The following is a 26,858-nucleotide window of genomic DNA, read 5'->3' on the forward strand; positions in this document are numbered from 1 at the left end:
ACGCAGATAGGGCTAGTCTCAGTTAGGGAACTGATCTTTGATCAGAGGGCTGCCGCATGAGTGGACTGTTGGGCACGATGGACCACTAGTCTGACCCAGCAGCGGCAATTCTTATGTTCTTACTTGCTAAGTTCCCCTGAGATAGGCAAGACTTACACTTCGCTGTAAATGTACAGTCTCTTATCCTGTAAACCGCTCTGAACTGTTTTGTGGTATTGCGGTATAAAAAAATAAAGTTATTATTATTATGATACGAATGAGATATAAAATACGCTCCTGATCCATCCATCTTGCCATATTCAGGACACAGACCGTAGAAATTTCATCACCTTTTTTCTCTACTCTTACATTCAGTATCTACCCTCTGTCTCCCCCCCTCCCTTCAATAAAGCATCTGCCCCTCTCCCCTTCCACCAGTCTTCCTCCCCCTTCCATCACCTTCTACCTCTGTCTTTTCCCCACACTTTCTGCCCTCTTTCTCTGCTCTCTTCTTTAAAGCATCTGCCCCTCTCCCTTTCCATCCAGTGTCTTCCTCTCTCTCACTTCCTCCCCCTTCCATCACCTTCTACCTCCATCTCTTCCCCACACTATCTGCCCTCTTTCTCTGCTCTCTTCTTTAAAGCATATGCCCCTCTCCTTTTCCATCCAGTGTCTTCCTCTCTCTCATTTCCTCCCCCTTCCATCACCTTCTACCTCTGTCTCTTCCATACACTATCTGCCTTCTTTCTCTGCTCTCTTCTATAAAGCAACTGCCCCCTCCATTTCTATCCATCTCTCTCACTTCCTCCCCCTTCCATCACCTTCTACCTGTCTTTTCCCCACACTATCTGCCCTCTTTCTCTGCTCTCTTCTTTAAAGCATCTGCCCTCTCTCCCTTTCCATCCAGTGTCTTCCTCTCTCTCACTTCCTCCCCTTCCATCACCTTCTACCTCTATCTCTTCCCCACACTATCTACCCTCTTTCTCTCCTCTCTTTTATAAAGCATCTGCCTCGCTCCCTTTCCATCCAGTGTCTTCCTCTCTCTCACTTCCTCCCCCTTCCATCACCTTCTACCTCTATCTCTTCTCCACACTATCTGCCCTCTTTCTCTCCTCTCTTTTATAAAGCAACTGCCCCTCTCCCTTTCCATCCAGTGTCTTCCTCTCTCTTCTTTACCCCAGCTGCTGTTTCTTGTGCTTTCCCAAGGCCACCCCAACCACTGCTGTTACGTCTTGAAATGAACAGCAGCCCACCTCATTCTCTTAAGTTGGCGCTCACAGCTCAGTTTGCATGGCTGCTGGTTATGCCCCTCCAACGTCCTCTTCCGGTTCCAAGATAGAGCCAGCTGCTGATCAGACTGAGTCTGCGGCCCTGTGGAATAGTATAGCGAGCTGTTCTGCTACTGTTGCTGATTATTTAGAGAAGCAGCGGCAGCCAAGAAGGTGGGAAAGTGCTGCTCTTGGTCCATGGCAGTCCTAAATTGTTGTGCAAGGTCTTCAAAAGTGGTACCAACCACGCCACCTCACAGCTTAGAGAGAACATTGCTTCTTGGTGCTGCAAACTTTAGTTCCATAATTGGAATTTTATCATATCACCAAACCAAACCAGTTTTTAAAAATTAGCGTATCTACATATCCAACTCATCAATACAGTAGACTCTTAGTTAACCGGCACCCATGGGGGTTGTTAGATGCTGGATAAATGTAGTTTCTGGTTGCTTGAGAGTTACTATTAGAAATAGGCCTAACTAATACTATACCCCATACTATGCCATACCATAAACTGGTCCAGACAAGCTACCAGAGATGTGGTAGGCAAAGCGTGGGCATGCTCAGGTGTGGTGTGCTAAGTTTACACTGAAATTGCCACCAGAAATTGATTTGATTTTCATTTTTATTTAAAGTATTACAGTATTTCTTAGAGTTTTTTTTGCTGGCTGCTTGAGTTCTGGTTAATCATAATAATAACTTTATTTTTTCTATACTGCCACTATCTTACGACTTCTAGGTGGTTTACAGTGAAGAGAGCTGGACAATCAGTGAATTACAGAATACAAATAGAATGCATTTAGGCAGTACATAAGAACATAAGAACATAAGAACTGCCATCTCCGGATCAGACCTTCGGTCCATCAAGTCCGGCGATCCGCACACGCGGAGGCCCTGCCAGGTGTACACCCGGCTTAATTTATAGTCCACCATATCCTTATATGCCTCTCTTAAGGAGATATGCATCTAGTTTGCTCTTGAAGCCTAGGACGGTCGATTCCGCAATAATCTCCTCTGGGAGGGCATTCCAGGTGTCAACCACTCTCTGAGTGAAGCAGAACTTCCTGACATTAGTCCTGAACCTGTCCCCCCTTAGCTTCATTACATGTCCTCTAGTCCGTGTCAAATTGGACAATGTAAATAATCTTCTCTGCTCTATTTTGTCGATTCCTTTCAGTATTTTGAAGGTCTCGATCATATCCCCACGCAGTCTCCTTTTCTCAAGTGAGAACAATCCTAGTGTTATAAGTCTATCCTCGTATTCCAGTTTCTCCATACCCTTCACCAGTTTTGTTGCTCGTCTCTGCACCCTCTCCAGCAGTTTTATATCCTTCTTTAGGTAGGGAGACCAATGTTGGACGCAGTATTCCAAGTGGGGTCTGACCATTGCCCTATAAAGCGGCATTATAACTTTCTCCGATCTACTCGAGAATAAGAATAAGGAACACGAGTATAGACTCTGGGTAAGAGCGAACAAGAAAAGGACCTGGGTGTACTGATAGATAGGACCCTGAAGCCGTCAGCACAATGTGCAGCAGCAGCAAAGAAAGCAAATAGAATGTTGGGCATGATAAAGAAGGGAATCACGAGTAGATCGGAGAGGGTCATAATGCCGCTTTATAGAGCAATGGTCAGACCCCACTTGGAATACTACGTCCAACATTGGTCTCCCAACCTAAAGAAGGATATAAAACTACTGGAGAGGGTGCAGAGGCGAGCAACAAAGCTAGTAATGGGTATGGAGAAACTGGAATACGAGGATTGTTCTCCCTTGAGAAGAGGAGACTGCGAGGGGATATGATCGAGACCTTCAAAATACTGAAAGGAATCGACAAAATAGAGCAGAAAAAACTACTTACATTGTCCAATTTGACACGGACAAGGGGACACGGAATAAAGCTGAGGGGGGACAAGTTCAGGACGAATATCAGGAAGTTACATAGAAACATAGAAGATGACGGCAGATAAGGGCCATAGCCCATCAGGTCTGCCCACTCTACTGACCCACCCCCAAGTCTACTATCCTAGGGATCCCACTCCTGGTGACAGGTTCCCTTGGCTTAACCCTCTGAGAGATCCCACATGGGCATCCCATTTGCTCTTAAATTCTTGCACGCTGTTTGCCTCGATCACCTGCACCGGGAGCTTGTTCCAAGGATCAACCACTCTCTTAGTGAAGAAATATTTCCTGGTGTCGCCATGAAATTTCCCGCCCCTGAGTTTGAGCGTATGCCCTCTTGTGGCTGAGGGTCCTTTGAGAAAGAGAATCTCTTCTTCCATCTCGATACGGCCAGTAATATACTTAAACCTCTCGATCATGTCTCCTCTCTTCCTACGTTCCTCGAGTGAGTACAGCCACAAATTTTTCAGCCTTTCCTCGTACGATAGATCCTTCAGCCCCGAGACCATCCTGGTGGCCATCCGTTGCATCGACTCTACTCTCAGCACATCTTTTCGGTAGTGTGGCCTCCAGAATTGCACACAGTATTCCAAATGAGGTCTCACCATGGTTCTGTGTAATGGCATTATGACTTCAGGCTTCCAGCTGACGAAACTCCTGCGGATGCAACCTAACATCTGTCTTGCCTTAGATGAAGCCTTCTCCACATGATCAGCAGTTTTCGTGTCTGCGCTGATGATCACTCCCAAGTCTCGTTCTGTTGAAGTTCTAGCTAAGGTCTCACCATTCAAGGTGTAAGTTCTGCACGGATTTCTGCTGCCGAGGTGCATGATCTTGCATTTCTTAGCATTAAAACCCAGCTGCCAGATCAAGGACCAAAGCTCCAACAAATGTAGGCCCTGTGTCATACTATCGGGTGAATTGCCGTCTCTCACTATATTGCATAGTTTGGCGTCGTCAGCGAATAACGTTATCTTACCTTGAAGCCCCTGAGTTAGGTCCCCTATGAATATGTTGAAAAGGAGCGGGCCCAAGACTGAGCCCTGCGATACTCCACTGGTCACCTCTGATGTTTTAGAGAGGGTACCGTTAACTACCACCCTCTGAAGTCTGCCACTCAGCCAGTCATTGACCCATTTAGTTAGTGTTTCTCCCAGCCCCAATGATTTCATCTTGCTCAACAGCCTGCGATGCGGGACACTATCGAAAGCTTTGCTGAAGTCTACGTATACGACGTCCATGGATTCTCCCAATTCTAGCTGTTTTGTTACCCAGTCAAAGAAGCTGAGGAGATTGGATTGGCAGGACCTACCCTTGGTGAATCCGTGTTGACTGGGATCCCGTAGATTCTCCTCATCCAAGATTGCGTCTAATTTACATTTGATTAGTGTTTCCATGAGTTTGCATACTATTGATGTGAGACTCATCGGTCTGTAGTTTGCAGCCTCTGCCCTGCAACCCTTTTTGTGCAGTGGAATGACGTTAGCTGTTTTCCAGTCTATGGGGGACTCTCCCCGAACTTAGGGAGAGATTGAAGAGTCCTGATAGCGGTTCTGCCAGGACATCACGCAGCTCACTGAGGTGTAGATTGTCCAGTTCCATGGCTTTGTTCACCTTGAGTCTTGCCAGTTCGTAGTAGACATCGCCAGGTGTGAACTCGAAATTCTGAAATGGGTCTTCCACGCTGGGCCTTGCCTGCAACTGCGGACCGTGCCCCAGTGCCTCGCAGGTGAAGACCGAGCAGAAGTATTCATTCAGTAGTTCTGCTTTATCGGAATCTGATTCTGCGCAGTTACCATCTGGTTTTCTAAGGCGTACTATCCCGTCTGTGTTCTTTTTCCTATCACTAATATACCTGAAGAAGGATTTGTCCCCTGTCTTCATGTTCTTTGCCAGAGTCTCTTCCACTCGAAGTTTGGCCTCCCTGACTGCCGTTTTAACCGCTGCAGACCTCGCCCTATGTTCTAGTTTAGCTTCCCTAGTCTCCGTTCGTTTGTAGGAAATAAATGCTTTTTTCTTCTCCTTGCTGAGGTGCGAGATTTCTGCGGAGTACCATTGGGGTTTGTTGTTTCTCTGCCGTTTGTGTACTGATTTAATGTAGAGGCTTGTTGCTTCATGTATGGTAGATTTCAGGGATGACCACATAGCTTCCACATCTTCGGTCGTAGCTTGGTTCTGCAGTGTCCGGTGGACGAAATCTCCCATGCGTTTGAAGTCAGTGCCTCGGAAGTTGAGTACTTTTGTTTTTGTATTTGATCTAGGGAAACCTTTCCTGAGGTATAACCACACCATGTTGTGGTCGCTGGAGGCTAGCGTATCTCCTACCGAGACCTTCGAAACGCTATCCCCATTGGTGAGTACCAGGTCCAGGATCGCCTGGGCCCTAGTGGATTCCAATACTATTTGTTTGAGTCCTGCTCCCTTTATGGATGTTAACAGTCTCCTGCTGCTGCTGGTTGTTGCTGAGTATGAGTTCCAAACTGCGTCAGGCATGTTGAAGTCCCCTAGCAGAACAGCGTCTCCCCGTAGAGTGATATTCTCTATGTCTTCAATTAATTCGGAGTCTTTGTCTTCCAGTTGTATTGGAGGTCTATATACTACACCAAGATACAGGCATTTTTCCCTGCCTCTGGCCAGGTTCACCCAGAGGGATTCCCTGGTGTACTTGACATGTGTGATTCTGGTAGTTTTGATGTCTTCTTTAATGTATAGTGCCACCCCTCCCCCTGACTTTCCCTCTCTGTCCTGACGAAATAAGTTGTATCTCGGTATAGCCATATCCCACCCATGAGAGTCTGTAAACCAAGTTTCGGATATTGCCACCACGTCAAGGTCGGCATTCATTATTTCAGTCTCTAATTCTAGAATCTTATTGCCTAAACTGTGTGCATTAACATACATAGCCCTCCATTCATGCAGAGAGTGGTGGACACCTGGAATGCTCTCCCCGACGAGGTTATTGCGGAATCGACCGTCCTAGGATTTAAAAGCAAACTAGATGCACATCTCCTTATGAGAGGCATAGAAGGATATGGGTGACTACAAATTATACCAGGTGTATACCTGGGAGGGCCTCTGCGTGTGCGGATCGCCGGCTTGGTCTGATCCGGAGATGGCACTTCTTATGTTCTTATGTTATGTTCTTATGAGGATGTCACAGAACAGTCAGCGAATTACAGAATACAATTAGTAAAATAGAATCCAATACAATTAGTACAATACACATATTTCTCAAGTTATCAGCATGGTGTTAATCATTTTAGAAATGGTAACTGATTAGGAGATAAATCTATTGAATAGTGCTGTCCTAATTTCTTTCCGAAATGTAATATTTTTGAATAATGCTAAAGTATCTTCAGAACCATCCATTGTTGGACACAGCAAAAAATATAATCAGCATAAGAATAAAAGTTGAAATTCACAGTCAAATCATAACCTAAAGCCCTCAAATAAACATTAAAGAGAGAAGGTGAAAGTGGGGAACTTGTGCTATCCCCAAGAAGTCTGCCAAGGGAATGAATTAGAAGAGCCCTTTCATATGTCAAATGATCTTTAAACCATGTAAGGCAGAGCCACCTAGAATTCTAGGATCGTATGGCCTATACATTTTGTAAAATTAAATACATAAATAAATAACCTTCTGATGCGTGGCCCTTGATACTGCAGTGACTGGGCTCAATGAGATGAAAGGGGCAATATAAAGAAGGAGACTCGCCCCCCCTTCCCCCCAAGGCTCAAGGTGGCTACAGCCCAACAGAGGCCAGTTCCAACTGCTGGAAGTCCAGAGCACTAGAATTATTATTATTATTAATTTTTTTTTTACCATTTATGGTCCCCTTAGCCAAAAGTTACAGCAGATTATAACATTATAACAAGACTCAATACAATTATTCACTAAAAACATTATTACAGAGCCCATCAACCACATCTTAATTGTCAGCCAATCTACACTGCACGCTGAAACAGATGAACTTTTAGGCCTAGATTCACTAAACTCATCGATCTGCATCGTTGTTGGGCGATTTGTGGTCGAATTTTGCCGAGTGTCCGATTCACTGCAGATTCAGCATGCAAATGATCTGATCAGACGCACACCCACAAGCAAACCCACGGATCGCTGTAGAGCGATCGAGATGCATGCGCAGGTTATCCTTATTGGTTGTAGATGCCATTTGCACATGCACTTACTCCTCGCCCAGGTGAGCTCAAAATAAAGGGAGGAGAGGGTTGGCTAAAGTTTACTTGCTGGCCCTACGAGTGGACATTTTAAAGGGAATCATTTCAATTTGTGCAGCCAGATTATGGAACAAGGACACGCTTTAAACCCGCAGGTTAAAACCATGGCCTCACACTGCACTTTTTGAAGAATAAAAAGGGAGTTTGTATGCATATATACAGTTTTATTTTATTTTGATAGTTGTTTTGTAACCTCGATACTGGGATTTCAGGGCAGCAGAGAGCAGGAGAGTCGGCAAGGACAGGAAGCGACTGATCCTCAGCAACCCAATTGGTGTTTCTGCTTAATAAATCGATGGCTTCCTACTTATGCATGCCATTTCCCCTCATTTGCATGGGCAGATCGGATTGGGTGGGAGATTGATCAGGCAGAAGGGTTGGGGTTGAGATCGGTGAGTTTAGTGAATCTAGCCCCAAGTTGTTTCTGGAACTCAAAAGTATCTGTTATCAGATGTGGATTTAGTGGAAGAGTTCCATTGTTGATAACTGGATTGATCTACAAGACAATTATTTTCTTATCTCAGTGCTCTTGGTGTTCCATCGTGCTATAAGCACATCATTAGTCAAAGCTTTATGTACCAATGACAGGATGAAGGGCGATACCAACTCAAATCTGTTAACTCCCTATAACACTTTAGCAGCATTCTCAGTCATTTGTAAGGCCTCGGAGATGAATCAGGAGGAAAACCTATTAACAACCAAACTATTGGCTCAAAAAATATGTGGAGGTTGGAAATGTGACAAGCAGACAAACCAAAACTAAAATTATGAGACACAGAGAACTAGTGGAAACAGATCAGCTGAGAAGAACCATCACAAGGGGTGGTGACAAGATGGATGCTGCCCAGGATGGGAGAGAGCATCCCACTGCCAGCATTGGACCAGCAGCCACCATACCACCTCTTCTGCCTTAGTGTGAGACCACGCAATGGCTCAGAGCAGCGAGACATTCACATCACAAGCGTAAGGCATGTTCCGGCAAAAGGATGGGAGGCAGAGAGCTTAGGATGAAAATGAATAGATGGCTGAACATGTGACGAGCAAAAGAAGAAATATGGAAGGGCAAGATAAGAATGATGAGACAGGATTAAACAAAATAAATCACAATCCAGTCAGTAAAATTGAGCAAACTTCTACAGTACTTAACTACCAAATCCAAAACAAGATGAGTCAGTGGTGACAAATTCAGCAGAAAAAAATAAAAAGGACACACGGCTACCCAGAGCTGAGTGTGAGTGAGTGAGAAAGAGAATAAGACACACGGCTACCAGAGCTGAGTGTGAGTGAGTGAGAGAGAGAGAGAGAGAATAAGATACACAGCTACCCAGAGCTGAGTGTGAGTGACAGGGAGAATGAGGCACGGCTACCCAGAGCTGAGTGTGTGTGTGAGAGAGAATGAGACATAGTAACACAGAGCTGTGTGTGAGTGAGAGAGAGAATGAGACACCCAGAGCTGAGAGTGAGACAGAGAGAGAGAGAATGAGACACCCAGAGCTGAGTGAGTGAGTGAGAGAGAGAGAGAACACGAGAAACCCAGAGCTGAGTGTGAGAGAGAAAGAGAGAACACGAGACACCCAGAGCTGAGCGTGAGAGAGAGAGAGAAAGTAAGAGAGAACACGAGACACCCAGAGCTGAGTGTGAGAGAGAGAGAGAGAGAGAGAGAGAGAACACGAGACACCCAGAGCTGAGTGAGTGAGTGAGAGAGAGAGAGAACACGAGAAACCCAGAGCTGAGTGTGAGAGAGAAAGAGAGAACACGAGACACCCAGAGCTGAGTGAGAGAGAGAGAGAGAGAAAGAGAGAACATGAGACACTCAGAGCTGAGCGTGAGAGAGAGAGAGAAAGAAAGAGAGAACACGAGACACCCAGAGCTGAGTGTGAGAGAGAAAGAACACGAGAAACCCAGAGCTGAGTGTGAGAGAGAAAGAGAGAACACAAGACACCCAGAGCTGAGCATGAGAAAGAGAGAGAGAGAGAGAAAGAGAGAACACGAGACACCCAGAGCTGAGTGTGAGAGAGAAAGAGAGAACACGAGACACCCAGAGCTGAGTGAGAGAGAGAGAGAGAGAGAGAGAGAGAACACGAGAAACCCAGAGCTGAGTGTGAGAGAGAAAGAGAGAACACGAGACACCCAGAGCTGAGCGTGAGAGAGAGAGAGAAAGAAAGAAAGAGAGAACACGAGAAACCCAGAGCTGAGTGTGAGAGAGAAAGAGAGAACATGAGACACCCAGAGCTGAGTGTGTGAGAGAGAGAGAGAGAGAGAAAGAAAGAGAGAACATGATACACCCAGAGCTGAGTGTGAGTGAGAGAGAGAATGAGACACGGCTACCCAGAGCTGAGTGAGCAGCATCAAGCACTGTAGCAATGTACTTACCTATTAAACATTCATCACTTTGCTGCTTCCAGCCCGGACAGCACTCGAATCCAGTAGAACCCCTGGAAAGAAAAGCATTCCCTCGGTAAGACTCCCCGGTCATTAGTAGCAATAGAGAAGCTTTCAATAAACAATATTCCATCTGATGACACAAAGTGCGAGACCGCCTCCCGGAAAACACCCTTTTATCCTTTTGTGCCTTGTCCGTGTACACCAGGGGTGTCCAACCTGCGGCCCGAGGGCCGCATGTGGCCCCGTGAAGTATTTTGCTCGGCCCCGGTCAAGGGCAATGCAGTGTTTTCCTCTGCTGCCCCCGGATGTTTACCGTCTTGCCGGCTCCCTCCTCTGTCATACTGCAGCGTTTGCATGTTTGTGCGGCCCCAGTAACATTTCTTTCAGCCAATGCGGCCCAGGGAAGCCAAAAAGTTGACAACCCCTGGTTGTACACGGATACTTTCTAAAGAAACATGCCTACAATTAGGAGGGTGCCTTCCTTCCAGCCAGCTTGGATTGTTCATCTGCATAGCTCTTAATGATTCCAGCTTCCTGACGAAGGGATTCCTTGTCACCGAAACCGGGCTTGGTTGAACCCTGCTTGAAGGGAATATATTGAATCAGTTATTCCCTGGATTCTTCTCCTATTGGAGGAAACTGTTCATTCTCAATCCAAGTTAAGTCTATGCTTATTTTTATTTTTCTTTTGGAGTTGGCTAGGGGATTCTTAGAGTGGTATTTTGGTTTTAATTTAACTTAATTGTGTGATTTTATAATTTCTCACAAGTTTTTCTTGAGACACACGTGAGATATCCAATGATGGTGTGCAGGTAGGTGCTATTTGCCCTTGCCTTAGCATGTGAAGCGCTGGAGGTTCTTCCTTCACACTGAGGATATCCCGCTTCAAATAAAAATCTTATACTTATTATTATTTGACAGTCTTTCACACTTTTTAAATGCCATAATACCACTCTCAGAACTTTTTGACTTTGTACTGCCCTTTAGGTCGTTTCTTTTGTGTTATGTACATGCCGTCATTCTAACCATGTCCCGTGGAACGGGTGTGTGCACATTCATACCTATGTTACATACAAAGCTCGCTTAAACAATGGCAATGTGGTTTAAGTAAGTATTTTATCCAGTCCAAAAGCACTATCAATGTTCAAAAAGTGTGTCTGGATCAATATAAGATTTTAATAACTTGTGATAAGTTCAAAAAGGACACCTCAGCCCCACCATTCCACCGAATGTAATAATTTCTATAGCGGGAAGCAAATTGTGGTGCTTCATCATTGGCTGTCACTTTTTGTTTTTGCACTGTTGTTTTTTGTTATTTTTTTATATATATGTATATTTTCTTTTAAATTTCTTAATTTTTATATCTCAATAATTTAAAGAAATAAATATTTCCTTAACACCAAACATTCTCAGTGTCGTAGTGTATAGTTTATAGTTTAAAAGTAAGTAGTACTTATCTCAGCCAACACCTAGGGAGTCTGAGCCGACATTTCACACAACCAAGTGTTTTATCAAGGGTCTCCCAAAGCTGCCGCTGTCATCCGACTCCTTATGGAATCGGATGACCTTTATGTGAAGAAAATCAATAAAAACAAGAGAAAAAGGAAGCCTATATGGTTCTCCAACCTAGTGGCTGAGAAAATAAAGGCGAAAGAGTTGGCGTTCATGAAATATAAAAAAACCCAAGAAGAGGAGAGCAGAAAGGACTACAGGGTGAAACTGAAAGAAGCCAAGAGAGAGATACGTTTGGCGAAGGCACAGGCGGAAGAACAAATGGCTAAAAATGTAAAAAAGGGAGATAAAAATTTTTTCAGATATATTAGTGAAAGGAGGAAGATAAAAAATGGAATTGCTAGGCTAAAAGATGCTGGGAACAAATATGTGGAGAGTGATGAGGAGAAAGCAAATGTGCTAAACAAATACTTCTGTTCTGTGTTCACAGAAGAAAATCCTGGAGAAGGACCGAGATTGTCTGGCAAAGTTACACGAGAAAATGGAGTAGATTCTGCGCCGTTCACGGAGGAGGGTGTTTATGAGCAACTTGAAAAACTGAAGGTGGACAAAGCGATGGGACCAGACGGGATCCATCCCAGGATACTAAGGGAGCTCAGAGAGGTTCTGGCGAGTCCTATTAAAGACTTGTTCAACAAATCTCTGGAGATGGGAGTGATTCCTGGGGATTGGAGGAGAGCGGATGTGGTCCCTATTCATAAAAGTGGTCACAGGGATGAAGCAGGAAACTACAGGCCGGTGAGCCTCACTTCAGTTGTTGGAAAAATAATGGAAGTGTTGCTGAAAGAAAGGATAGTGTATTTCCTTGAATCTAATGGGTTACAGGATCCGAGGCAACATGGCTTTACAAAAGGTAAATCGTGCCAAACGAACCTGATTGAATTTTTTGATTGGGTGACCAGAGAGTTGGATCGAGGACATATGCTAGATGTAATTTACTTGGATTTCAGCAAAGCCTTTGATACAGTTCCTCATAGGAGGCTGTTGAACAAACTTGAAGGGCTGAAGTTAGGACCCAAAGTGGTGAACTGGGTCAGAAACTGGCTGTCGGACAGACGCCAGAGGGTGGTGGTTAATGGAAGTCGCTCGAAGGAAGGAAAGGTAACTAGTGGAGTCCCTCAGGGTTCGGTGCTGGGGCCAATCCTGTTCAATATGTATGTAAGTGACATTGCTGAAGGGTTAGAAGGAAAAGTGTGCCTTTTTGCAGATGATACCAAGATTTGTAATAGAGTAGACACCGAAGAGGGAGTGGAAAATATGAAAAAGGATCTGCAAAAGTTAGAGGAATGGTCTAATGCCTGGCAACTAAAATTCAATGCAAAGAAATGCAGAGTAATGCATTTGGGGATTAATAATAGGAAGGAACCATATATGCTGGGAGGAGAGAAGCTGATATGCACGGACGGGGAGAGGGACCTTGGGGTGATAGTGTCCAAAGATCTAAAGGCGAAAAAACAGTGTGACAAGGCAGTGGCTGCTGCCAGAAGGATTCTGGGCTGTATAAAGAGAGGCGTAGTCAGTAGAAGGAAGAAGGTGTTGATGCCCCTGTACAGGTCATTGGTGAGGCCCCACTTGGAGTATTGTGTTCAGTTTTGGAGACCGTATCTGGCGAAAGACATAAGAAGACTTGAAGCGGTCCAGAGGAGGGCGACGAAAATGATAGGAGGCTTGCGCCAGAAGACGTATGAGGAGAGACTGGAAGCCCTGAATATGTATACCCTAGAGGAAAGGAGAGACAGGGGAGATATGATTCAGACGTTCAAATACTTGAAGGGTATTAACGTAGAACAAAATCTTTTCCAGAGAAAGGAAAATGGTAAAACCAGAGGACATAATTTGAGGTTGAGGGGTGGTAGATTCAGGGGCAATGTTAGGAAATTCTACTTTACGGAGAGGGTGGTGGATGCCTGGAATGCGCTCCCGAGAGAGGTGGTGGAGAGTAAAACTGTGACTGAGTTCAAAGAAGCGTGGGATGAACACAGAAGATTTAGAATCAGAAAATAATATTAAAGATTGAACTAGGCCAGTTACTGGGCAGACTTGTACGGTCTGTGTCTGTGTATGGCCGTTTGGAGGAGGATGGGCAGGGGAGGGCTTCAATGGCTGGGAGGGTGTAGATGGGCTGGAGTAAGTCTTAACAGAGATTTCGGCAGTTGGAACCCAAGCACAGTACCGGGTAAAGCTTTGGATTCTTGCCCAGAAATAGCTAAGAAGAAAAAAAAAAAAAAATTTAAATTGAATCAGGTTGGGCAGACTGGATGGACCATTCGGGTCTTTATCTGCCGCCATCTACTACTATATGTTACTATGTTTATGTTACTATGTTACTATGTTCATGCCTGTGTTACGTACAAGCCGTCATTCTAACCATGCCCGTGTGTAATGGGTGTGTGCACCTTTATGCCTGTGTTACATACAACTTCAAATGTGCAAGTGGTCTGGATTCTACTTTCATTTATTGTGTCTTATGTCTATTGAACAGACGCCTCAGCCCCACCACTCCACCGCTGTAAATGATTTCATACTGCGGGAAGCATAGTGTGGTGCTTCATCATTGGCTGTCTATTTCAACCCTTATTTTGTAATTTTTAATTTTTTTGTTTAATTTTTTAATTTCTAGATTATTAAATACTTTTTTTTTAAACTCTTGCATGTATTTTCATTTCAAACTTTTAAGTTGTAGTAATACTTATCTCAGCCAAACCTGGGGAATACAGACTGCAATTCACAGGGAGTCATTTATGCGATAACCTGTCCCTGCGACCTTATCTATATAGGTCGCACTAATCAGAAAATAAAGACACGACTTACAGAACACAAGTCCCGCATATTGAATAAGGTAGCTCAGGCTCCCTTAGTAGAGCATTGGCTTAAGCACAAGCACACCATAGACGATTTGAGATGGCGTGTTATTAGCAAGATTATGGGTACAGACGGTGAGGTTGATCATAGACAGTTAAATGAGAGTGAGCAGAGGCACATTTTTAAGGTGGACACTATTGAACCCCGCGGGTTGAACAGCGAGATTGAATGGGGATCTGTGATGTAATGAATGAAAGGGTTGGACCAATGAGCTGCAGGGGGGCGGTGACTTTTTGTTTTGAGAGGGAGGATTTAAATTGGGTGCGTAGGACGCCGGCGCCATCTTTTGCTCATATTAAGATTGGAGTCGGATGACGGCGGCGACCTTGGTAAGCTGGACATTCTTATACGATATTTAATAATAATAATAATAATAATAATAATAATAACTTTATTTTTCTATACCGCCACAGTCAGACGACTTCTAGGCGGTTTACATAGTAAGAAGGCTGGACATTCAGCGAATATTAAAGGTTTTAAAACAATACAAAACAAAACAATAGATCCACATACAATACGATACTATACAATACCGTGAGTCTGAATAACAATACTATACATTAAGTCTAAATACAATACTATACATTAAGTCTAAATACAATATCGTACAAAGAGTCTAAATGCAATACAATAGTTTAGAGGCGAAAGTTACGTATTAATTGATTGGAGATCTAAGGGTAATGAGTGTCTGAGGGATTTAGAACAACCATGAGTTGGAGTTCTGGGTTCGAGGAGATCAAAGTATGAGGGGTTTGTAGAGAGAGAGAAAATGCGTTTAATGGGGAGAGGAGACCTGGTGGCGTTGGGGACCGTTTTAGTCAATGTATTTTGCGAATAGGGCAGTTTTGATTGTTTTGCGGAATGCATTTCAATTGTACAAACTTGTTCAGGGAGGGGGCTAGGCACAACTGTATGTTTATAGCTTCGTTTCTGTATTTTTTAGGGAGACCCTTGATAAAGCACTGATTTTGTGCGAAACATGTCGGGTCTGACTCCCCAGGTTTGGCTGAGATAAGTATTACTACAACTTAAAAGTTTGAAATGAAAATACATGCAAGAGTTTTTAAAAAAGTATTTAATAATCTAGAAATTAAAAAATTAAACAAAAAAATTAAAAATTACAAAATAAGGGTTGAAATAGACAGCCAATGATGAAGCACCACACTATGCTTCCCGCAGTATGAAATCATTTACAGCGGTGGAGTGGTGGGGCTGAGGCGTCTGTTCAATGGACATAAGACACAATAAATGAAAGTAGAATCCAGACCACTTGCACATTTGAAGTTATATTGATGATTTAAAGGTTGGATTAGAGATATTATTACAATTGGCCACTTGGTTACTAGGCTTTGTGTTACATACAAGCCATCATTCTAACCATGTTTGTAACAGGTGTGTGCACATTCATGCCTGTGTTACGTACAAGCCGTCATTCTAACCATGCCCGTGTGTAACAGGTGTGTGCACCTTTATGCCTGTGTTACATACAAGCCATCGTTCTAAGCATGCCCACTTGTAATGGGTGTGTGAACGTTCATGCCTGTGTTACGTTCAAGCCGTCATTCTAACCATGCCCGCTTGGAACGGGTGGGTAAACGTTCATGCCTGTGTTACCAAATCACCCTGTGATGCTTTATTGTTGTTCTTTGACTGTTTAGGGCTTTAAAAATTGTTCCATGGCCGTATGATGTTATGTATGCTGCACATGCTCACTATTTTAAGGGGAGCTTGGCCAATGATATATATTTGATTGGATTTTCAAATTGAACAAAGAAGGCTTCTTTCAGTTGTGTTCCAACAAAAATCTTTGCAATATCTGCACCTAAAGCTCATTCAACAGACACATGACTAACACTGAAATAAAAGAAGTCAGCTGTATTTCAATAGAAATATTACATCGCTTCAGAATTAATTGAGTTACAAATATTCATTTCTTAATTTGTGTCACTTAATAAAATATTGAATTTTAGATACAGATGTCAGGCAGATGTAAATGCGAGATCGCTTTTCACTCCACATGGGATTAAATGATCTCTAGTTGGGAACTGAATAGTTTTCATGTTTGATGCCACATCTGAAAAAGCAACTTCTTCAAGACTATCATCTCTAGGAAATATATAAACAAAAGAACAAAGATCCCCTCTATGGGTGGGCTAGTGGCTAATCTAATGGGATAGCCAAGACTTCCCCATCATGATTCACACTCTATTCCCAGGCAGTATGAATTTGCCTCACATTTTATATACATATATATATATTTATATAATATCTGTTTATTAAGTACATACAATATCCACAGGTCCAGAAACATACATTTCGATAAATAAAGAGAAGATATAATTAAACTACAAAAGACAAGAACCTAAATTACGAGACATGTAGTAGACTCTTATCTGCATGTATCACCAAAGCTAAGAGGGAAGCCTCCATTACCTATAGATTGTTATTGAGAAAAACACTGGGGAAGCCACTGTTTGCCCTGGATCGGTAGCATAGAATGTTGCTACTCCTTGGGTTTTGGCCAGGTACTAGGGACCTGGATTGGCCACCGTAAGAAAGGACTACTGGGCTTGATGGATCATTGGTCTGACCCAGTAATGCAATTCTTATGTTCTTAGATCCAAAAGTTATACATAAATCACTTGAGATGGAGCCACAATTAACCAAATCAAAGCCATCAAAACAAAACAGAGCATCTCATTGTGGTACAAGGCAGAACATTATTAATGCTCCTAAAACACAACAGTAACAACACAATATAAGAATAATGTCAACAATAATACAATAATACAAAATATTAAAAATAGTCTCCCTGTGAGGAACCGAATCAAAGGTTTTGCTGAAATCCAAGTGAACTTCTCAATTTCTTCCAATTTTCAGCTAAGGGATTCCCACTCTTGGAGAAAACAGTTAATTGATTTAAGCTTTTTCTTAAAAGATCTCATCCACAGAGAAATGGTAATTTGAGAAAGTTGACACAGATTTCAAAGGGACATGACTTGGAGATAATATATCAATTCAAACTTACTGTTTAACATTGGTTTTAATGTGAATCAAACCAACAAGTACTCTTGAATATTTTTTTTTTCCTATAATTCATTCATTCATTCAGTTTTCTATACCGTTCTCTCAGGGGAGCTCAGAACAGCTGTCAAGCATTTTGTCCTGTTGGGTTCACAGTCTAATCTGATGTTCCTGGGGCAATAGGGGGATTAAGTGACTTGCCCAGGATTATAAGTGTGGGTTTGAACCCGTCACCTCAGGGTGCTGAGGCTGTAGCTTTAGCCATTGTCCAACACTCTCCCCTTTTAAGGAGATATATTATGTATTATTGGATATGGTTTGGGCAGGCCAAAAGTCGATATAAATATCCCCATCTTACTTAGAGATTATCAGGGTCATAATAAAAAAAACAAAGGCATCTTAAAAGTATCCTAAATCGGCACTTGGACATCCAAGTGCTGATAATCGAAACCGTCTTTCTGTACGTCTAGTGAGGTGTTCCAGCCTCTGTATGTCCAGAAGACAAGATGGGCTTGATAGAGGCATGCTTTGGGCAGGTTAAAAATGGACGTCTTGCAGTGATAAACATTTTGCAAGACGTCCTGGATGGAATTTATACGTTTGGAACTAGACCTGTTTTAGAAGGGTCTAAGTGCCACAAAGGTGCCCAAACCAACCAGATGCCCACTGCACGCATCAAGGTAAGACACCCCCACACTCCCCCAGTGCTCATTGACCCCCCCTTCCACCAGACAAAAATGAACACAAAATGGTACATACCTGTTTCTAAAATAGCAGCATCTGATATGGGGAAGCCTAGTAGAGCATCACATGGGTGTCTTAAGTAGACGGGTGGGTGAGTAGGTGGGCTAGTGAACCACAGAAAGAATGACCCAGGCCCATTAGACATTCTAACCACTACATTTATGGTAGAATGTGTGAGGCCACCCAAAACCTACTATACTGCCATATAGTCATAAGTGCTATTGGGTGGTATTCAGGAGTTTTGGGAGGGCTCACTATAAATTATAAGAAGGCACCCTTTATGTGAAGTTCACAGCAGTGCCAAGTAAGGTGTCCCATTGCTCTGTTGGGATGTCTATGTGGCCAGTCCATTACTATGCTGGCCCCACCCACATTCAAACGGTCAGGATTAGGACATTGGAACTCATTGCCTCACCATTTACGGATGGAAACTTCAATAAAGCAATTTAAGGCAAACCTCAAAACTTTTTAATTTAAGGATGCTTTCGGATAAAACTGTCCTTTTCAGGACTAAACTAATGCAGTCTCTTTTCCCACCTTTTGTTTTTACCCTTAATGTTCGCTTTACTTAAAATATTGTAGTTCTTCCCTCTTTCCCATCTATGTAGTCAACTTATGTGCTCTTTGTCAACGTCTATTAGACTAACACTGTCTTGTTTTTAATATTTTAATCTCAAACGTTTTGTTTTAAAACTCTTACTTTTTTTTATTGCTGTACACCGCCTAGAAATTTGAATAAGCGGTATAACAAATATTTTAATAAACTTGAAACATTCTCAACATGGATGTTTTTCTGATCTTAAATGGACATTTTTGTTCCTCCAACTTTGGATGTTCAGCTTGAAACATCCAAGTTGGCAGATGTTTGGTTTTTCAAAAATGCCCCTCCAAGCATCTATGTGGACCAGGATAGAGGCACCTAGCATTATTGAGCTGTGCACCCTAAAGTCCCCCATGCCATGCACCCCTTCCCAATGTACACTTCCATGTGCCCTGGAGCCTTCCCCTTGTACCTCCTCAAATCTTCACTGGCCCTGAACAGCACCTCTTAGGCACTGCTCATGACAGCCTCATCCTTTCCTCTGATATCAATTCCTGTTCGCAGGGATCAGGAAGTGATGTCAGAGGGAAAGATGTAGTTGGTACGAGCAGTGGGTAAGAGATGGTGCTTGCAGATGGTAAGATTTGAAGAGGTACAGGAGAGAGGAGAGGTGTTGGTCCCCCCCACCCCGACTACATCAGTGATAAGAACAGATTTTCCTGTTGGGTTTTGCATTGGCTCAGAGGCATACACAGATTTTTAAAATGTTCATTTTGGCCAGGGCTTGACACAAGGGATTAAGGGAGTAATTCTCCTTAACTACTGTTTATTTCTGACTTAAAAATCTAGAAACTTTATCTTATACTTTAAGTAAAAAAGTACCAGAGCTTAGTAATGGCAGCTCTGGCCCCTCTTTCCAAGAAGCCTGTCCTATGAAACAGCGTCAGACTGAGGTTAGCAGCTTCGTCTGAAGAGAAAAATACAGAAGAGGAACTTGTCAAACCATTTGAGCAGTGTTCAGTGCCAGAACAGGAGCAAAGGATTAAACGAGATGGCTATGCCAACTCTCCTTCAACATTTATGGTCTTATTTCACAGTTTATGCATGTTTTAGACTTCCATCTCGCCATTAAGGATGGGCTTTTCTGAAATAAATCCAGTCAAGTCCATCTTTTTTTATAGTCAGAGATGCTGTACAAGATGTTTAAAATCACAATGTGCATCTATTGACTAGCCAAAGTTTATTACAATTTATTTTCTACTCAAGGCTGTGGATAGCAAAAAAAAAAAAAAAAGCTAAGCTTAGCCAAGAGAAATTATAGCAGTTAAGCATTCAAATAATGTACATTATAGTACAGTATATTATGTGATGTAAGGAAAGGGTGAGATAGGACAGAATCAGATAAACAAGTCCAGTTTCAATCCAGTGTTAGTCCCTGTTTGTGAGAGACTAGTTTGCTGTCTCCTCTACGAAAGGCTTGGGAGAAGAACCAAGCTTTCAACTACTTCCTGAAGTACAGATGTCTTGCGTTGAGCAAAGCCTTTAGGGGAATGCATTCCAAGTGCAAGGGACTACTCCAGAGGCTTATTTGTGAGTGTCATATCACGGGATATTCCTTGGGAGAACCTTAGCAACCTTTGAAGTGTTCTTCAAGAACTCTGGCCTTCAAAATCAGTTAGTTTTAAATTCAACTCTTACTGCACTGGTAGCCGGTGAAGTTTTGGAAGAAATGGTGTGATATTATCGCATCACTAACAACCTTCTATCAGTCACAGTGTGGCATTCTGAAGAGACTGGAACAAACTCTTTGTAGAAAGACCAGTGTAGAGTGCAGGCAATAGAGTTTTCTTTAAATGGAGATTGGGAAAGAGATTGTGTGATCTGTTGTCTGCAGTGGTACAAATTTGCCTCATGCTAGGATTTGGCTATTATAATGCCTTTTATTTAGGAAGACCAGGGTATTGCCCAGAATGTAGTGTTGCTAGGCTTATCTTGATTTGGGTTTAAAAAGTCTCCACTGGTTCTCAATTACATGATGAATTCTCTTTGGTTTACAGAGCTCTGTCTAGTGAGCTACTTTGAAAGTTAGTTCACAGTTTCAACTGCATCAGCTGATAAGTTGCTATTAATAATAATAATAATAATTTTATTCTTATATACCGCCAAAGCCATGGTAGTTCGAGGCGGTTTACAACAAGAAGAGCTGGACAATCAGCGAAAAGAAATTACAAAGACGTTGTCGAGTACAAATGGAGAAGGGCGGTTACAAGTAGAGTGGGAGTAAATCAAGGGAGTAAGTCAAATGATAAGCATAGAGTACAGGCAATGAGTACGTGTAGGAAGCATTCATGGTAAGGCATTAAGAGTTCTTGGTTACAAATCAATTGAAGAGGTTTGTTTTAACTAGTTTTCTAAAGTTAAGATAGGATGAGGCGTGCTTAATGATGTTGCCCAGCCAACCATTCTGTTGGCCTGCCTGGAAAGCAAGAGATCTGCCCAGATATCTCTTGTATCGGTAGGCCTTTAATGTTGGGTGGTTAAACATATGTACTAGAGAATGACATGGGGAACAAATCTGTCCCCGTCACCGCCCCGTCCCTGGCCCACCGTTCCCTTCACCGCCCCGTTTCCGCCATTCCCTTCACCACCCCGTCACCGTCACCGCCATCCCCTTCACCACCCCGTCACCGTCACTGCCATCCCATTCACCGCCCCATCACCGTCCCCGCAGCATCCATATAAGCCTTAGTACTGCAATATTTAGCTTATTCCTTTCTTATAAATCAAAGTTCTGGCTGCTGAACTAGAGAAAGAGATGTTCAGCTGGCAGGACTTTGTTTATAAATTTTTATCAACACAACTAATATACTACTTTATCCTAAAGCAAAAAATAAATAAATATAAATTTTTTTTTTCCTATCTTTTTTGTCTGGGTTCTGCTTTCCACATCTTCTCATTCAATTCCTTCCATCCACTGTGTGTCTTCTCTCTGCGTCTTCCATTTGCTGTTACTGTGCCTCTCCCTTCACCCCCCCCCCCAATTGGTCTAGCACCCATCTTCTTCCCTCCGCTCCCCCATAGTCTGGCATCTGTCTTTTTCCCTTCAGGGTCTGTTCCTCTCTACCCTCTTTCAATGTCTGTTCTATTCCTTTCTATCACCACCCTTCCCACCCTTCTTCACCATCTGTTTCTTTCTACCACCCTTCAGCTCCTCTCACGTGGCTTATCTATCTACCTCCCTACTTAGTCCACTTATGATAGCTGATCTTGGATTCCCTTGCGATTAGCTCAACTGGACACTGGAGCAAAGAAAGAAACCCACCCCCCCGGGAACCCTGGGCAGGCAAGAAAGCAGAAAGTGTGGGGATGCGGCCCACCTTAACCGAGTTTCCAGGGAGCAGGGAAGGATGCAACAATTTCTCCCATACCACAATTCTGAGGAGGTTTTGATTTTTCCGTGAGGCAGGGCTGATCCCACCACTGAGCACAAGGCCTCACATTTTGGCCCCATTTCCTTGCTCTTACTGATGAAAAGATCTTCAAAAGGTTTTTTTTTCTCCTGGTTGGTTATTCTTTTCAGGATCTTGTCAGTGTGGTTAACCATTTTCACTATTCTTACATTTTGGCCCCATTTACTTGCTCTTACTGATGAAACCAAATGAGGCCCTGCATCCCTTCGCATCTTCCATGGACTGCTCCGTCTTCAGCATCTTCTCCTCTCCATCCTCCCACCCCCAGCACCCTTCACACGGTCCAGAAGCTCCCTCCTGCCAGCCAGCCGTGGATTTCCCTCACTCCCTTTCCCTTACCTTCTCTTCTCTTGATGAAACTGAAGATTTCTATAAGGCTATATGCTGTATTACAGCCGGAGCCTTGAAGTCGTGTCGGGTTGCCTGCTAGAAAAGTCTCCTCCGATGCAACCGGAAACAGGAAGTTGCGTCAGAGGAGACTTTCCCAGCAGGCAATGCGACACAACTTCAAGGCTCCGGCTGTAATACAGCATATAGCCTTATAGAAATCACCAGTATCAACAACAAGAGAAGGTAAGGGAAAAGGAGGGAGGGAGATGCATGGCCGGCTGGCCGGCCGGCCGTCAGGAGAGAGGGGGCTGTCGAATCAAACGCTCTTCACCGCGTGTTCATGCTCGTTCACCGCCCCGTGCTAACCATTCACCGCTCCAAGAGGCAGTGAATGGCCTTGTCCCCGATTTCATGGTGACCTTTTTTTTTGGTCATCGTTTTGGCGGGTTACCCATGGCTAGCCACGGGTAACAGCCACCGTGTCATTCTCTAATATGTACCCTGCGAATAGCCTGGTGGAACAGTCCAAGTTGAAGTGGGAAACCAGGTAAATGGGGGCCAGACCTTGAATGGATTTGAAACATAGACAGGCAAATTTGAACAGCACTCTTGCTTCCAGGGGCAGCCAGTGAAGTTTTTGGTAGTAGGGGGTTATATGTTCCCATTTTTTTAATACCAAAAATCAGTCGAACTGCCGAATTTTGTATGATTCGGAGTCTTTGGATGGTTTTCTTGAAGGACCCTAGATAAATGATGTTGCAATAATCTAGCAAGCTTAAAATGGAAGATTGCATCAGTAAACGGAATGATGCTGCATCAAAGTACTTTCTGATGGTTCTTAGTTTCCACAGTGCCAAGAAGCCTTTTCTAACCAGTAACTCAAGTGTAACATCAAGAGTAAGGTAGCGGTCCAGCGTCACTCCCAGAACTTTTATAGTGTCAGCAATAGGAAAGATCTGACCGTTTAAGGAAATTGAAGAATCTTTTATTTTGTCATTCGGACTTGCCGGGAAGAATTCGTTTTTTTCTGAGTTGAGTTTGAGTTTGAATTCGGCCATCCATGATTCAATTTGCTTTAAAATTAATGCCAGGTGATTCTTGGTCTCAGAAGTCAGGCTTGTTAGGGGAAGAATTATGATGATGTCGTCAGCATAGATATAAAATTTGACTTTTAAGCTTTGCAGTAGATTCCCCAAAGGGGCTAGGTAAATGTTGAATAGAGTGGAGGATAGGGGGGGGACTCCGTATGGGTTTACCCAGCTGGTAAATGTGTCCTCATTTCACCAGATTAGACCCAAGATCTATTGGGCAGCCATTTTGGGTTCACTGAGGCAGTTTTGTGGAATTCCTTGCCAATGGAGTTAAGAACTAGTACCACCTGTGGTTTAGAGGTTAGAGCACCCTGAGATTGTGGGTTCAAACCTTGTGCTGCTCCCAGTGACCCTGGGCAAGCCACTTAATCCCCCCATTGCCCCAGGTACATTAGATTGATTGTGAGACCACTGGGATAGATAGGGAAAATGCTTTAAGTATCTATGTGTAAACCGCTTTGAGTGTAAAACTAGAAAAAGGCGGTATACAAGTCCCAATCCCTTTCCCTTACATTTAACAAAACAACTGAAGGCTTGTTTGTTTGTGAAACCTTTTCAATTTTCAATGAGTCCCATATATCACAAATCAGTTTTTGAGATATAGTGACTAGGACTGAACGCAATACTCCAGGAGAGGTCACACCATGGAGTGATTATAGAGGCATTGTAACATCCTTAGTCTTGTTAACCATTCCCTTTTTAATAATTCCTAGCATCCTGTTTGCTTTTTTATGGCTGCCACCACATATTGGGTGGAAGGTTTCATCGTATTGTCTACGATGACACCCAGATCCTTTTCTTGGACCCTAGCATCCTGTAACTGTGATTTAGGTTATTCTTCCCAATGTACATCACTTTGCATTTGTCCACATTAAATTTCATCTGCCACTTGGACACCTAGTCTTCCAATTTCCTAAGGTCTGCCTGCAGTTTTTCACAGTCCAAATGTGTCTTAACAACTTTAGGCCCTCTTTTACTAAGCCACAAGAAGAGGTTCCTACTGTGGCCTGGAAAGCTAAATGTTCCGACACAGAGGAATTCCGAGTGTCAGTGGAAACCTCTACTGGGGCTTAGTAAAAAGGGGGGAGGGATTAAATAATTTTGCCTCATCTTTCAACTGTTTACATTAGGACTGATATGAAGTACTTAAGGTTTCTTAAAAATCTGAAAACTTTTTCATGACTTGTTGCAATATTCATCTTATGATGATATTTTAATGATTGTTTTTGTATTTTCCCATTGATTTTACAGCCTCTTTGAATGTAAGTCACCTTGAACCTTTTTGGTATAGTTGTGTATTAGATTAAACCATTTCCAGAATCGTGTCTATTTTCTTCTGCAGATGCCTTAAATGTAGGCCAGCATTTTACAGGCCTACATTTAAGATGTCTGACTCAGGCCTATGAGAAACACCTAGGCATGCCTAAGATCTCTTCCAGTGTAAACTACACCGGCCTTAGGCATCCGTAGATGTGCCTAGACGTCTCTGTATGGGCGCGAACAACACTTACATTGTAGGAGTTCTTCACCCCATCAATTTTTTAAAATACATACGTCCCAATTGGTCTATTGGGATGGTAATAGGATATCTACCATCGCCTACAATCAGGGCATCGGTTTTAGAATCAGGCCCTATGGGTTTCATTCTGTGAAAGGCACCTAGATCAGTAGGTGCCTACTGCATGCCAATGAAATTTAGGCACTGTTTGTAGAATTGCACCTAGTGGTGCCTAATTTGACTTAGGCACCGGTATATTAGGCCAGAATTTTTTGGCCTAATTTACTGGCACAAAACATCAATGCCTACCAGCATCTAAGGCAATCCACGCCCAAATTCCACCCATACCCACACTTACAGTAATTAATTGTTCAATTGGTTTTGAATGACGCTTTGAATTACTGCACCAATTAAGCCAATTAAAAGTAATTGTTTGGTACCTAACGAAGTAGCTGCCATTTATAAAACCAGGGCCTATATGTTTATCGAAGCATTACACTGACTTGCTTTGTCTTCACTAAGGAGCTCTGTTGTGAATGGGATTTATTCAGGGTGAAGGTCCGTCTGGATCAAAAGGTAAGAGGAGCTCAGGGGATCACCACGCAGTCCTTGGGACACACCTAAACTAAAACTAAACTAAAACTTAACCAAATCATTTGCAGTTATGAGAAACTTACAGACAAGTTCAAAAATTCTTCGATAGAACACAATTCCAGTTCTTAGTACAATCTCTAGTCCTAGGTCTTTTAGACCAGTGGTTCCCAACCCTGTCCTGGAGGACCACCAGGCCAGTCAGGTTTTCAGGATAGCCCTAATGAATATGCATGAGAGAGATCTGCATATAATGGAGGTGCCAGGCGCAAATCTGCTCCATGCAAATTCATTAGGGCTATCCTGAAAACCCGACTGGCCTGGTGGTCCTCCAAGACAAGGTTGGGAACCACTGTTTTAGACTATTGCAACATTCTCTACCTTTCCCTGCCCAGCATCAATGATAAAACAACTATAAACAATCCAAAACACAGCACTGAGACTTATCTATTCATTGAAGAAACATGACCACATCACAGAGGCATACCTCAACTCACACTGGCTTCCAATTCCGGCAAGAATACTATTCAAATTCTACTGTCTACTATTTAAAACCATAAACAGCGACAGCCCAACCTACCTGAACAACTGTCTCATCCAAACTACATCAACTAGACATAGGAAAATCCATACTCCACCCTCCAATCAAAGAAGTCAAACGGAAAAAACTATATGATGGCCTCCTAGCCACACAAGCAGCAAAACTGGACCACCAAATCTCCAATCCACTAATTATGACCCCAGACTATAAAACATTTAGAAAAGAAATAGACTCTACTCTTCAAGAAATTCCTGCAAACCACTTAACACTGCTAGCTCCTTCCCACTTCCCAATACTACTCCCCAATACCTTCCCGATTCCCCAAAGCAACCTCCTCTACTCCTTATCTCCTCTAGAAATTACCAGATATCTTCTTCATGTAATACCTTTTTTGTAATTCTTTTGTAATCCGCCTTGAACCGCAAGGCAATGGCGGAATAGAAATCTCTAATGTAATGTAACCTTATATACCAGGTCTTCAACCAAAGGAAGCTCGACACGGTTAACAATAAATTTAAAAAATAAAAGTAAACTGAAATACAAGAGTTAGGGCTCCTTTTACGAAGCCGCGTTAGTGGCTTTATTACACGTGACTTTTTATCACGCGCTAACCCCCGTGCTAGCTGAAATCTATAAACATTCCATAGCAGAGGAACAAGAGGAGCAAAGATACCATGTAAAATCTTAAAAACAATACATAAACACTTAAACTGAATTCTAAAATAAACTGGGAGCCAATGGAGAGAGAAAAGCAAAGGAGTCACATGGTCAAATTTGCTCTTTTCATAGATCAGTTTCGCGGCGGTATTCTGAATCAACTGTAGTCTTTGAAGGCAGTTCTTAGTGATGCCTAGATACATGATGTTGATGGAAAAGAGATCTGATC

General features: G+C 43.0%; 1 protein-coding gene across 1 annotated transcript in view; it reads right to left on the reverse strand.

Annotated features, from left to right (window-relative positions):
• The window catches only part of SCARF2 (scavenger receptor class F member 2), a 188,018-nt gene that overhangs the window by 141,569 nt on the left and 19,591 nt on the right, over window positions 1–26,858 (reverse strand). The window contains exon 2 of the mRNA XM_033953915.1: window positions 9,757–9,818. Within this exon, the coding sequence (XP_033809806.1) occupies window positions 9,757–9,818 (62 nt within the window). The remainder of the gene's footprint in view (window positions 1–9,756; window positions 9,819–26,858) is intronic.

Source organism: Geotrypetes seraphini, chromosome 8, assembly GCF_902459505.1.
Source record: "Geotrypetes seraphini chromosome 8, aGeoSer1.1, whole genome shotgun sequence".
Lineage (NCBI taxonomy): Eukaryota > Metazoa > Chordata > Amphibia > Gymnophiona > Dermophiidae > Geotrypetes > Geotrypetes seraphini.